At 41.6% G+C, this 12,587-nt stretch overlaps 1 protein-coding gene across 1 annotated transcript in view; it reads right to left on the minus strand.

Annotated features, from left to right (window-relative positions):
• LOC126278264 (SNAPIN protein homolog) overlaps positions 1–12,250 on the minus strand; it is a 28,892-nt gene extending 16,642 nt beyond the window's left edge. The window contains exons 1-2 of the mRNA XM_049978267.1: positions 12,082–12,250; positions 11,834–11,999 (exon numbers count right to left, since the gene is read on the minus strand). Of these exons, the coding sequence (XP_049834224.1) occupies positions 11,834–11,999; positions 12,082–12,233 (318 nt within the window). The 5' untranslated portion in view covers positions 12,234–12,250. The remainder of the gene's footprint in view (positions 1–11,833; positions 12,000–12,081) is intronic.
• Positions 12,251–12,587: the final 337 nt, after the last annotated feature.

Consider the following 12,587-nt stretch of genomic DNA (forward strand, 5'->3'; position numbering starts at 1 on the left):
CAGGTCTTAGCGGCTGAAAACTGGAAGCCGTGCGCTACAGCCCACGACTGCGCCTTGCGGATAGCGCCCTGCAGCTGGCGCTCAGCAACTGGAATGCCAGCGGAGCTGTAGTAGAGGCAGAAGTCGTCTGAGTACAACGAAGCTGCGACGGACGATCCCACCGCCTCAGCGAGCCCATTGATCGCAATTAAAAGCAGGGAGACACTGAGGACAGACCCCTGTGGCACCCCGTTCTCCTGGACCCGGGAGGAACTATGGGACGCAGCAACTTGCACGCGGAAGGAACGATACGACAGAAAATTCTGAATAAAAATCGGGAGCGGGCCCCTAAGACCCCACCCATGAAGTGTGGCCAGGATGTGATATCGCCAAGTCGTATCGTACGCCTTCCGCATGTCGAAGAAGACGGCAACCAGATGTTGGCGGCGTGCAAAGGCTGTACAGACGGCAGACTCTTGGGAGACCAGATTATTGACGGCAGAGCGGCCTTTACGGAACCCACCCTGAGACGGAGCCAGAAGGCCTCGAGACTCGAGGAGCCAACTCAACCTCCACTCACCATACGTTCTAGCAACTTGCAAAGAACGTTGGTGAGGCTTATGGGGCGGTAGCTGTCCACCTCCAGCGGGTTCTTGCCAGGTTTCAACACGGGGAGGACGATGCTTTCTCGCCATTGAGACGGGAACACATCCTCAACCCAGATGCGGTTGAAAACATCTAGGAGGCGTCGCTGGCAATTCACAGAGAGGTGTTTCAGCATCTGGCTGTGGATGCGGTCTGGCCCAGGAACCGTATCAGGGCAAGCAGATAGTGCACTCTGGAATTCCCAGTCGCTGAAAGGAGCATTGTACGACTCCGCGTGGCGCGTGTGAAAGGAAAGCCTCCAACTTTCCAACCGCTCTTTCCGGGAGCGGAAGGCCAGTGGGTAATTCGTAGATGCGGAACACTGAGCAAAATGCACTGCTAACCGGTCCGCAATCGTGTCGGAGTCAGGACACACCACTCCATTCAGCGAAAGCCCAGGGACAGAGACAGGTGGCCGATAGCCATGGAGTCGCCTTATCTTAGCCCAAACCTGCGATGCAGAGGTACGGACACCAATGGTGGAAACATACCGTTCCCAGCACTCCTGCTTCCGTTGGCGAATAAGGCGTCGGGCACGGGCACGGAGCTGTTTAAAAACGATGAGGTTCTCCAAGGACGGGTGCCGCTTATGGCGTTGAAGAGCCCGCCGGCGATCTCTAATCGCCTCTGCGATCTCGGGCGCCCACCAAGGCACAGTCCTCCGCCGAGGGGACCCGGATGAACAGGGAATCGCAGATGCCGCCGCAGAAACGATGCCGGTGGTGACCGACTGAACCACCGCATCAATGGTGTCATGGGAAGGAGGTGCGATAGTGGCGAGAAAGGAGAACAAGCCCCAATCAGCCTTATTCAGAGCCCATCTGGAGGGGCGTTCAGAAGAGTGACGCTGTGGTAGTGACAGAAAGATGGGGAAATGGTCACTACCACATAAGTCGTCATGGACACTCCAGTGGATGGATGATGAAAGTCCGGGGCTGCAGATAGAAAGGTCGATGGCCGAAAATGTGCCATGGACTACGCTGAAATGTGTCGGCTCTCCCGTGTTTAAGAGGCAGAGGTCAAGCTGCGAGAAAAGAGTCTCGACATCTCTACCCCGGCCAGTAATCGCGGCGCTACCCCACAGGGGGTTATGGGCGTTAAGGTCGCCCAGTAACACAAAAGGAGGAGGCAGTTGTGCTATCAATGCAGCCAACACATGACGCGAGACATCACCATCTGGCGGAAGATACAAACTGCAGACAGTAATAGGCTGGGGCGTCCACATCCTTACAGCGACAGCCTCTAAAGGTGTGTGAAGAGGTACACATTCGCTGTAGACAGAGTTAAGGATGTAGACGCAGACTGTACTGTATTTAACAATCACTTTCTGAGCATTGCTTGTGGGTTAAATAAAATCTTAGTTTCTACAGGGAATCATATAACTCTCTTGGGAAATACTTTTCTGAGACTAATGTCTGAAATCATCGTCTGTGATACTTACAAGGGGGCTCATGGATATGACGGCATACCTAACAGAGTACTAAAGTAGTGTGCTGCACATGTTTGTCCGATACCTAGCTACATTTGTAATTTTTCCTTTAAGAATGGTATCTTTCCTGAACGATTAAAGCACTCAGCAGTAAAGTTTCTTTATAAAAAGGAAGAAAGGGATAATGTAGACAATTTTAGACTTATTTCCATGCCATTAGCGATTGCTAAAGTTATTGGAAAAACTGTGTACATAAGGATAATTGACAATTTCATTTCAGATAATTTACTATCAAATATAAAGTTCAGTTTAAGAAATGGTTTAACAACTGAAAATGCTATTTCTCTTTTCTCTGTGATGTACTAAATGGATTAAACAAAAGATTTTAGAACACTAAGCTTCTTTTTTTATTTAACCATGGTATTTGACCATGTTGATCACAAAATATTGCTCCAGAAGTTGGATTACTATGGGTAGCTCACAACTGGTTCACCTCTTACTTTAACAACACCAGAAGGTCATTATCCACAGTGTTGAAAATGGCTACAATGTGGGGTCTGAGTGGGGGCATGGTTAAATGGGGGCAGGGAGGTGCCCCCGGGGTCACTGTTGGGACCACTCCTGTTCCTTATTTATATAAATGATATGCCCTTTAGTATTACAGATGATTCTAAAGTACTTCTGTTTTCAGATAATAATAGCTTGGTAGTAAAGGGTGTTGTGTGAAATGTTGGCACTATTTCAAATAGCGCAGTTCACGACAAGTTCATGGTCTGTAGAAAGTAATCTAATGCTAAATTTTTCCAGTTTCTAACAAACAATTCAACAAAACCCAATGTTTTAATTTCACAGAATGGGCATATGCTTAGTAAAACTGAACAGTTCAAATTTCAAGGTGTTTGGAATATCAGCTTATTCCAAAGAATTAGCAGCTTTCACTCAGTTAATACTAGGCAGAAATCCAATCTGCATTTGGATCACACTTCCTTGTGCAGAAAAGAATACTACTGCTTCCATTTTCAATAAGTTACTACAAGAATTCAAAAATCTTAGCAATAATCCAAGAACCTACAAATATACATGAAGAGTTTCTTCATGTGTCACTCCTCCTATTCTGTTGAGAAGTTCCCTGAAAACTTAAGCTAATTCCTGTGTTATATTGTTCACTACATTTACATAAACTTATGGCTTGTCTTTTTTTGGGTTCATGGAAAATGTGAGGGAAATGGCCTGAATGTGGTGACAATTCATGGCTCTTGCAGCACAATAATGCACCTGCACATTTATCTACATCTACATCCATACTCCGCAAGCCACCTGACGGTGTGTGGTGGAGGGTACCCCATACTCCGCAAGCCACCTGACGGTGTGTGGTGGAGGGTACCTTGAGTACCTCTATTGGTTCTCCCTTCTATTCCAGTCTTGTACTGTTTGTGGAAAGAAGTATTGTTGGTATGTCTCTGTGTGGGCTCTTATCTCTCTGATTTTATCCTCACGGTCTCTTCGTGAGATATACGTAGGAGGGAGCAATGTACTGCTTGACTACTCAGTGAAGGTATGTTCTCGAAACTTCAACAAAAGCCCATACTGAGCTACTGAGCGTCTCTCCAGCAGAGTCTTCCACTGGAGGTTATCTATCATCTTCGTAATGCTTTCGCAATTACTAAATGATCCTGTAACGAAGCGCGCTGTTCTCCGTTGGATCTTCTCTATCTCATCTATCAACCCTACCTGGTACGGATCCCACACTGGTGAGCAGTATTCAAGCAGTGGGCGAAGAAGTGTACTGTAACCTACTTCCTTTGTTTTCGGATTGCATTTCCCTAGGATGCTTCCAAAGAATCTCAGTCTGGCATCTGCTTTATATGATTATTCCATTTCAAATCACTCCTAATGAGTACTCCCAGATAATTTATGGTATTAACTGCTTCCAGTTGCTGACCTGCTATATTGTAGCTAAATGATAAGGGATCTTTCTCTCCATGTCTTCACAGCACATTACACTTGTCTACATTGAGATTCAATTGCCATTCCCTGCACCATGTGTCAATTCGCTGCAGATCCTCCTGCATTTCAGTACAATTTTCCATTGTTCAACCTCTCGATGTACCACAGCATCATCCACAAAAAGCCTCAGTGAACTTCCGATGTTTTCCACAAGGTCATTTATGTATATTGTGAATAGCAACAGTCCTACGACACTCCCCTGCACCACACCTGAAATCACTCTTACTTCGGAAGACTTGTGCCCACTGAAAATGACATGGTGTGTTCTGTTATCTAGGAACTCTTCAATCCAATCACACAATTGGTCTGATAGTCCGTATGCTCTTACTTTGTTCATTAAATGACTGTGGGGAACTGTATCGAACGCCTTGCGGAAGTCAAGAAACACAGCAGCTACCTGGGAACCCATGTCTATGGCCCTCTGAATCTCATGGACGAATAGCGTGAGCTGGGTTTCACACGATCGTCTTATCTGAAACCCATGCTGATTCCTATAGAATAGATTTCTAGTCTCCAGAAAAGTCATTATACTCTAACATAATACGTGTTCCAAAATTCTACAACTGATCGACGTTAGAGATATAAGTCTACAGTTCTGCACATCTATTTGATGTCCCTTCTTGAAAATGGGGCTGAGCTGTGCCCTTTTCCAATCCTTTGGAACACTACGCTCTTCTAGAGATCCATGGTACACTGCTGCAAGAAGGGGGGCAAGTTCCTTCGTGTACTCTGTGTTAAATCGAACTGGTATCCCATCAGGTCCAACAGCCTTTCCTCTGTTGAGCGATTTTAATTGTTCTCTATCCCTCTGTCGTCTATTTCGATATCTACCATTTTTTCATCTGTGCGACAATCTAGAGAAGGAACTACAATGCAGTCTTCCTCTGTGAAACAACTTTGGAAGAAGACATTTAGTATTTCAGCCTTTAGTCTGTCATCCTCGGTTTCAGTACCATTTTGGTCACAGAGAGCCTGGACATTTTTTTTTGATCCACCTACCGCTTGGACAGAAGACCAAAATTTCTTAGGATTTTCTGCCAATTCAGTACATAGAGCTTTACTTTCGAATTCATTGACGTCTCTCGCATAGCCTTCCTCACACTACATTTCGCTTCGCGTAATTTTTGTTTGTCTGCAAGGCTTTGGCTATATTTATGTTTGCTGTGAAGTTCCCTTTGCTTCCACAGCAGTTTTCTAACTCGGTTGTTGTACCACGGTGGTTCTTTTCCATCTCTTACGATCTTGCTTGGCACATACTCATCTAATGCATATTGTACAATGGTTTTGAACTTTGTCCATTGATCCTCAACACTATCTGTACTTGAGACAAAACTTTTGTGTTGAGCCATCAAGTACTCTGAAATCACTTCTGCTAACCAGAAAAATCTTCCTACCATTTTTAATATTTCTATTTACGGCCAAAATCATTGATGCAGTAACCACTTTATGATCGCTGATTCCCTGTTCTGCGTTAACTGTTTCAACGAGTCGGTTCTCTGTTTAACTACTCAATGTAGTTTTCAGGTAAAGCACTTAAAAATATTTCACTGGATTTTTTTGTCCCTGCCACCCGTTATAAATGCTTGAGTCTCCCAGTCTATATCCAGCAAATTAAAATCTCCACCCAGAACTGTAACATGGTGGGGAAATCTACTCAAAATATTTTCCAACTTTTCCTTCAGGTGCTCTGCCACCACAGCTGCTGAACCAGGGGGTCTATAGAGATATCCAATTACCATGTTTGAGCCTGCTTTAACCGTGACCTTCACACAAATTATTTCACATTTCGGATCTCCGTCAATTTGCTTTGATACTATTGCACTTTTTATTGCTATAAACACGTCTCCCCCTTCACTGTCCAGCCTGTCTCTGCAGTACACATTCCAATCTGAGTTTAGAATTTCATTATTGTTTACATCTGGTTTCAGCCAACTCACTGTTGGTGCACGACTATTGCACAAAAAATGAAATCGCTGTGCCGCTTCATCTGCCACACACTACAGATCTGGCCCCTGTGGACTTTTATTTATTTCCAGAGTTGAAATCCTGTTGAAAGGATGAAGATGTGCAATGATAGATGAGATAAAAGAAAATTGAAGATAGCACTTTGTACAATCCAGCAAAAGGTGTACCAAGACCAGTTCCAAAAGTTGAAATGGCATTGGGAGCAGGATAATAATTGTGGAGGATAGTGTTTCGGAGGATACCATGCACAGTAAGTAAAAGGTAAGCATGGACAAATTTTCAGGGCAAAGTTCCAGAATTTTTTGAACAGACCTCGTTTATGAAGGTAGCACTAATCAGCCGAGCAACTGGGGGCACTGTGGTTCAGGTCTAACTTTAAATCACCACAAGTCAAAGGTATTAAACACATCCCACCAGTGCAAGAAATATAGTGACCTTTTCTTCCTGAAAGATTATCTTCAACAAATAACTGGTAGCCAAACAAAATTGACTATCTGCACGCAAGACATGATGGAATTAATGTTATCTATAACACAGCTATATAATAAAATGTCAATTATTTTCCTAGAGCTTTAAGTAATATTTGCACATTTACTTTATCTCTCAGTATTTTGGTCCTGAACCGGCAGATGTTTTCACAGCTCCACAAATAGTGGTGAACTTATTTACATCTAAAAGCCCTACACGTTACCTCTGCCCACCAGTTTTAGCTGCATAAATAGGCAGCACGAAGCACAAAACAATTGACAGAAAACAAGCCACACTAATAAATTATAGCCCCCAGGAATGTATCACACATGGTGCAGCCTGTATCCCACAATTCATTATTTCATTCACGCCCCATGTTCTGTAAATCCTACTATCAATGAGAGCCTTCAGGGCTGTGGAATGAATCAAGTTATAAATTAATAAGCAGCAGCAGCCACTGTAGGGTACATCTATAAATACACTCACAACAAAGCGTAACTAGTACTAACCTAATTAATGATGACTAGACGCATTACTTAACAGAAAATACAGGCTGGAATAACAATATGAATATGGATAGATTACTACTGGCCACTTAGAGAAGGCACTTTTAAAAGTAGACTATGAGATTTTTTAGCAGTCAGACAAAATAATCATCAGGCTGAGAAACAAGCAAAAACACACAAACGCATGCACACAAAAGCATGCACACACGCGTATATATGTGTTTCTCAGTCTGATAAAGGATTCTGGCCAATAGCTTAAAAAGAGGCCAACACTGTATCTTCTCTCAATTGCTGATTTTATCAACTACATCATACTAAGCATTTATTTAACTCTAATGGTTTCAAAGAAACGATAGCTGTCTATGTTCCAGTGAAACTGAAAGCCTCTTTAATGTGAACTCTAGTATTAACAGATATTTACATCACAAAAGTCCAATTGTTCTCATTAAATTGCAGGAGAAACGATTCATAAGGCACTTGTTTATTTTGCTTTTGAGTATCTGAGGACTTCAAATTTACAGGCTTATATCTTCTGGCAGCCTAGACACCTCTGGAGGGGTGCATATGCCATATACATCATTTTCACTTACTTCACACTACCAACAGAACAAAAGAAAATACACACACACACACACACGTGCATGCATGCTGACACCGCCACATTTAGCCGTCCCTGGTCCGAGACGACTGAACTCTGATCAACCTCATGTTCTCGCAACAAATATTACTCTCTTTGCAATTTCACCAATCAGTCCAAATAACTGGAGGAATTTAATAACAGACAACATTTCCTCCCCCATCTCTGACGGCAACATAGGACTGTTCTATTTCAAATGTAATATTCATACCTAACCACAGAAGCTACACAATATATTAAACGCCTTACTGCACTACAAACAGCAAAACCAATTAGGAAAAAAATAATAATAAAATTAAATTAAATTGGTAACTCACTGAAGAAGCTTCCAGACCTTACGTCCCTAACTACAAACACTGCTAATGATTTCACACATCAAAAACCAAGGCTCAAACGAACCCAATTCAACATATTACACCCAGTACATACACACAAAACAGCAGAGGGCACCATCAAACACAATAAGACAATATCTAGAAGCACAACCAACTCAAACTCCGCCCCGTAATGACATCACACACCACAACACCCTTATGTCACGGGTCAAAGCGGACGGAATCGGACACTTCCATTGCCCCGACATCTATTATGTATTTGTGGTTTTTGTTAAGGCAGCTGCATCAGGCTTCCTCAGTCTCCAACATCTATGACTGGCAGTGTCCACAAAAGCTGAATCAGGCTTCCTCAGCCTCCATCTATGATTTTCTTCAAGCCTAGTGCAGACTGGCCTCCCAATCTGCTCCACATAGCTAGACTGACACTTCTGGAATATGATCTTACAAACCCCACTTTTTATGATGGCTAGCCAGTTGACTTTTGCATTGAACAAGCAACTACCTATTGTCTGAGGGACATAAAAAAAGCACACAGAAACCCTCTGCCTTAAAAATTTCACTTATCCGATAAGAGGTAATCTGCATCAGTTCTTTTCCAGTTTGTCTTTGTTGTTCATTGGGGACAGTAGGGACTTTGCTTCCTTCTTCACTTATAATTCTGTCAATGATTCATTATTTGTAGCTATTTTTTTACTGTATTAAGTTCCTGGTCAAATTATTCTTGGAACATAGGGGTAAGAAGGAGATAGTGGATTATGTGGTGGATTGCTGCATGTTTACAGGTTCTAGGATGTTGGGAGGTGCTGGGATGAATGTGTCAGTGAAGGAGACTTTACAATAATTTTTAAATTTATGGTTGCTGTATTCTATCTTCAAGCTACTGCCTCAACAAAAACCCCAAATACATAACTGATGAAGTCTTACACACACAGAAAAACAGGGCAAAACTTAACCAGTTAGAAATTGAGAGACAGATGAGTATATCCCTGCACCTATTATGAAGTGAGCAATCCCAATTCAATTATTCTACCACAACTAGACAGAAGTAAAACTTTGGGCCACAATCTGCGAGTGCATAAAAAGTTTTAGGCTGATGCATAACTTTATTCCTAGGTATGTTTAGTCATGTTAGTGTTGAATACAGTAATTCCATATGTAATTTGTCAAAAAATCATCACTGAAGTAATTTCACATTAAGTGAAGGATTGATGCGTTAAGAAGTTGATATGTTTATCTTTACCTTATCATCATGTTTATCTTTGTTTTATCATCTTTGGAGTCAGTCGTGTACTTGAAAATGGGATTATGACCCAAAACCTGAGTTGTGCAGTAACCATAACAAAATCCATGAAACAAGGAAAAAATAGTGTGTGTTTATTTACTATAAGGCAACACATTGAAGGCTGCTAGTAATTACAATGAGTTTTTCACTCTGCAGTGGAGTGTGTTTCCCGGTAGATTAAAACTGTGCACTGGACCAAGACTCCAGCACTTAACTTTTGCCAAGTACTCTAACAACTAAGTTCCCCAAGCACGACTCACAGCCCATCCTCACATCTTTATTTCCACCAGCAGCTCATCTCCTACGTTCCTAAGGTCAAAGAAACTCTCCTGTGAGTCATGCTTGGGTAGCTCTGTCAGTAGGGCACATGTCCGCAATAGACAAAGGTTCTGAGCTCAAGTCTCAGTCCGACACACAGTTTTAATCTGCCATCAAGTATCACAGCTTGCTAATTTTTAAAAAAATATTTACTAACAATGACAGTCACAAACAGTTGTAAAACTGTTTGCGCATTTATGCCAGAAATATAACTAAAAATTAGTCTGAACAACTTTCTATAATGTAAATACTATTCAGCAAACATTCCTTGATCAGTTACTGAGGGATTTGTGAGAAGCAGAGGATTACGCTCTATGCAGCACATGGGCTTCTCCCATTTCATGCCTTGCTGGTATTATACATTTGTTTTGTAATTAGTGCTGGAAATCAATATAAAAATACAAGAGTGACACACACACACACACACACACACACACACACACACACACACACACACACACACACACAAAAATCACATAATATCATAACACAGACACTAATGGCAGTAGCAATATGGCCTAGATGATGAAGACTAATAATTGCTTGCATGTATGATTTGCTCAATCAAAGCCTACCAGTCAAATCAATCAAGGATACAATGGCAATACCAGAGTTCAGGTTCATGGGAGACTTTCATGATCAACATGACATGCTGGAAGGCACATATATGAACCCTAATGGTGAAGCATTATTCAAATTCCTGACAACCAAATATGTAAACAGTCTCTCTCTCTCTCTCTCTCTCTCTCTCTCTCTCCCCACACCACTATTTACTGGACAACAGAACACTTGCTCTCAAACCACAGGTTCCATAGCCCTAACATCACTAACACACTAACAGCTCAGGTGACACAAACATTAGAGTCCTCCAATCATCTTCTCCTTACTTTGTCAACAACCATAACCTCCCCCTGACCGTCTGTCCCCCAACCAACAAGCAGGGCTATCAAACACTATGTAGCAGCTGCCAGCAAAAAGATATGAACAAATCATAGATGTTGAAGTAAATGCTCCAAATATTTGCAGACAAAGCTGATCTTAATCACAAAAATAATCAGATTGTGCCTGGCACACAATAAGTGGAAACAGAATAATACACCTGACAACACCAACATAAAAGGACCCCATCTCCACAAAAAAAACCCAAATGAACATTTTTCTAACTCAACTCGGCAACTTCTGCATAAAGACTGGCTCTACAGCTTTGCATTAAAACTGACCAACACAATGATTCCCATACTAGGAAAACCAAAGACAGATTCATCTCATTCATAGACATCATCAGAACGACTCTTTAATAAAGACTGATTGCCATGCTGACTAAATTTAATTAAAGTTAGAGAGAGAGAGAGAGAGAGAGAGAGAGAGAGAGAGAGAGAGAGAGAGAATACTTCCATTCTAGCAACTGAGTTCCAGGAACAACCACTCAAGTAACAGTCTACCATCATGGCTCATGACACAGTACACAAAGTTAATGCCATGTTAGAAATCAAGAATGATTTCCCATCATACATGTAAAGCCACAAACTTAATCAAACATAGTGCAAACAAACAACTGTAAATCAATTTGAGCAAGTAATAATTGAAAAGTGTCTAATAAATGAACTAACTAAAGGATGAGCATCATAATTAGAATTACATTGTACATTTATAAATAACCGCAAGAGACCAACTTTCAGATAAAAGATTGTTGTAAAAATGCAGTAAAATATATAAACTGCCCAATACACTTAAAGCTGTACCAGCCATCACGAAGGGGAGTGATATTTTTTTTTTAAAAAAATCTGCAACACTGACAGACAATACACTGCTGGCCTGATGATCACCCCAAGAGTTCAATAATGCCAACAGATGATGTCTTACAAACAGGCCTACCAAACTGGCAGTGTCTGGATATTACAAATCAGTTACTTGTGGCTCAAAGTAAATACTTCGGGTAGCCCCTTTGTTAAATAACTAGGTTCATTCTGCCACATCTGTGTGTACCAAGGGGAAAGTGGCAGCTCTACTTATAACGTACTTATGCGGCTTAAGCTTTCAGCTGATGTGTAAAATGTTTCTGTATTATACGAAATTATTTAAAATTGGTTTGCTAAAAAATAATACCGTAATTTAAATTCTTTTTCGTCCATTCCTCTGCAATTTGTTGTACTGAGCATTCACTCTCATATTTCACAAAATACTAACTAGTACTCTACAGTAAAGCAACGCCTGTGATGCTATTGTGACATGTGATTGGTTCATAAACCGATCTTCCCTTACTTGTGCCGTCTGCAGGATGTTACTAACGACAGTTACTTTTTGTTTCGCTGTCATAAGTTTTTTCACATAGGCGTCCAAATCCAAGGGGCACTGCTGGGAATCTGAAATTTTCCTTAATTCCTCCGCGAGGCCTTCAATCTGTTGTTTCAACTCAACTTGGCTTATTCTGTTGGCAAAAGAAACAAGTGGTTCGTTTCGGATAGGCTATTATGACACTTGTAAGTTAACCATAATCTCTATTACAGTACCGAGTTGCGCGAACTCTTTCATCCAGTTGATCAATCGTTGGCTTCAATAAACACATCAATCCTTCAGCCAAAGTATCGCGGGTAGGATTTTCGCAGAAATCTTCTGTTTTGTCATCAATTGAAGTTGTCGTACTCTCGGTGTCTAATTCCATGATGTTTATCACTGGTTTACATTTTACATTGCGCTAGTGCAATCTTTGGAGGGTGACGCGAAAGATCACTGCTGTACGCAAGTAAAGAAAATTTTGGTGACGCTACCAGTCAAAATAACAATTAATTCATGGAACAATACATCCTATGTACGCTTAGGCTGGAAGTTTAGTGATACTTCGGTAAATAAAGCAGTGCAAAAAGGAAGCAAGTGTCAAATTGTAATGAGCCTAATAACTTACAAGAAAAACAAAATGTGATGATGGTACGGCACCTCGGTTGCTAAATCCTGATGAATCTGATCAAAAACGAAAAGCGAACATAGTTATTTAAGTTAATGGGCTTGTTGAGCGCAA

The sequence above is a fragment of the Schistocerca gregaria genome, chromosome 6 (assembly GCF_023897955.1).
Source record: "Schistocerca gregaria isolate iqSchGreg1 chromosome 6, iqSchGreg1.2, whole genome shotgun sequence".
NCBI lineage: Eukaryota > Metazoa > Arthropoda > Insecta > Orthoptera > Acrididae > Schistocerca > Schistocerca gregaria.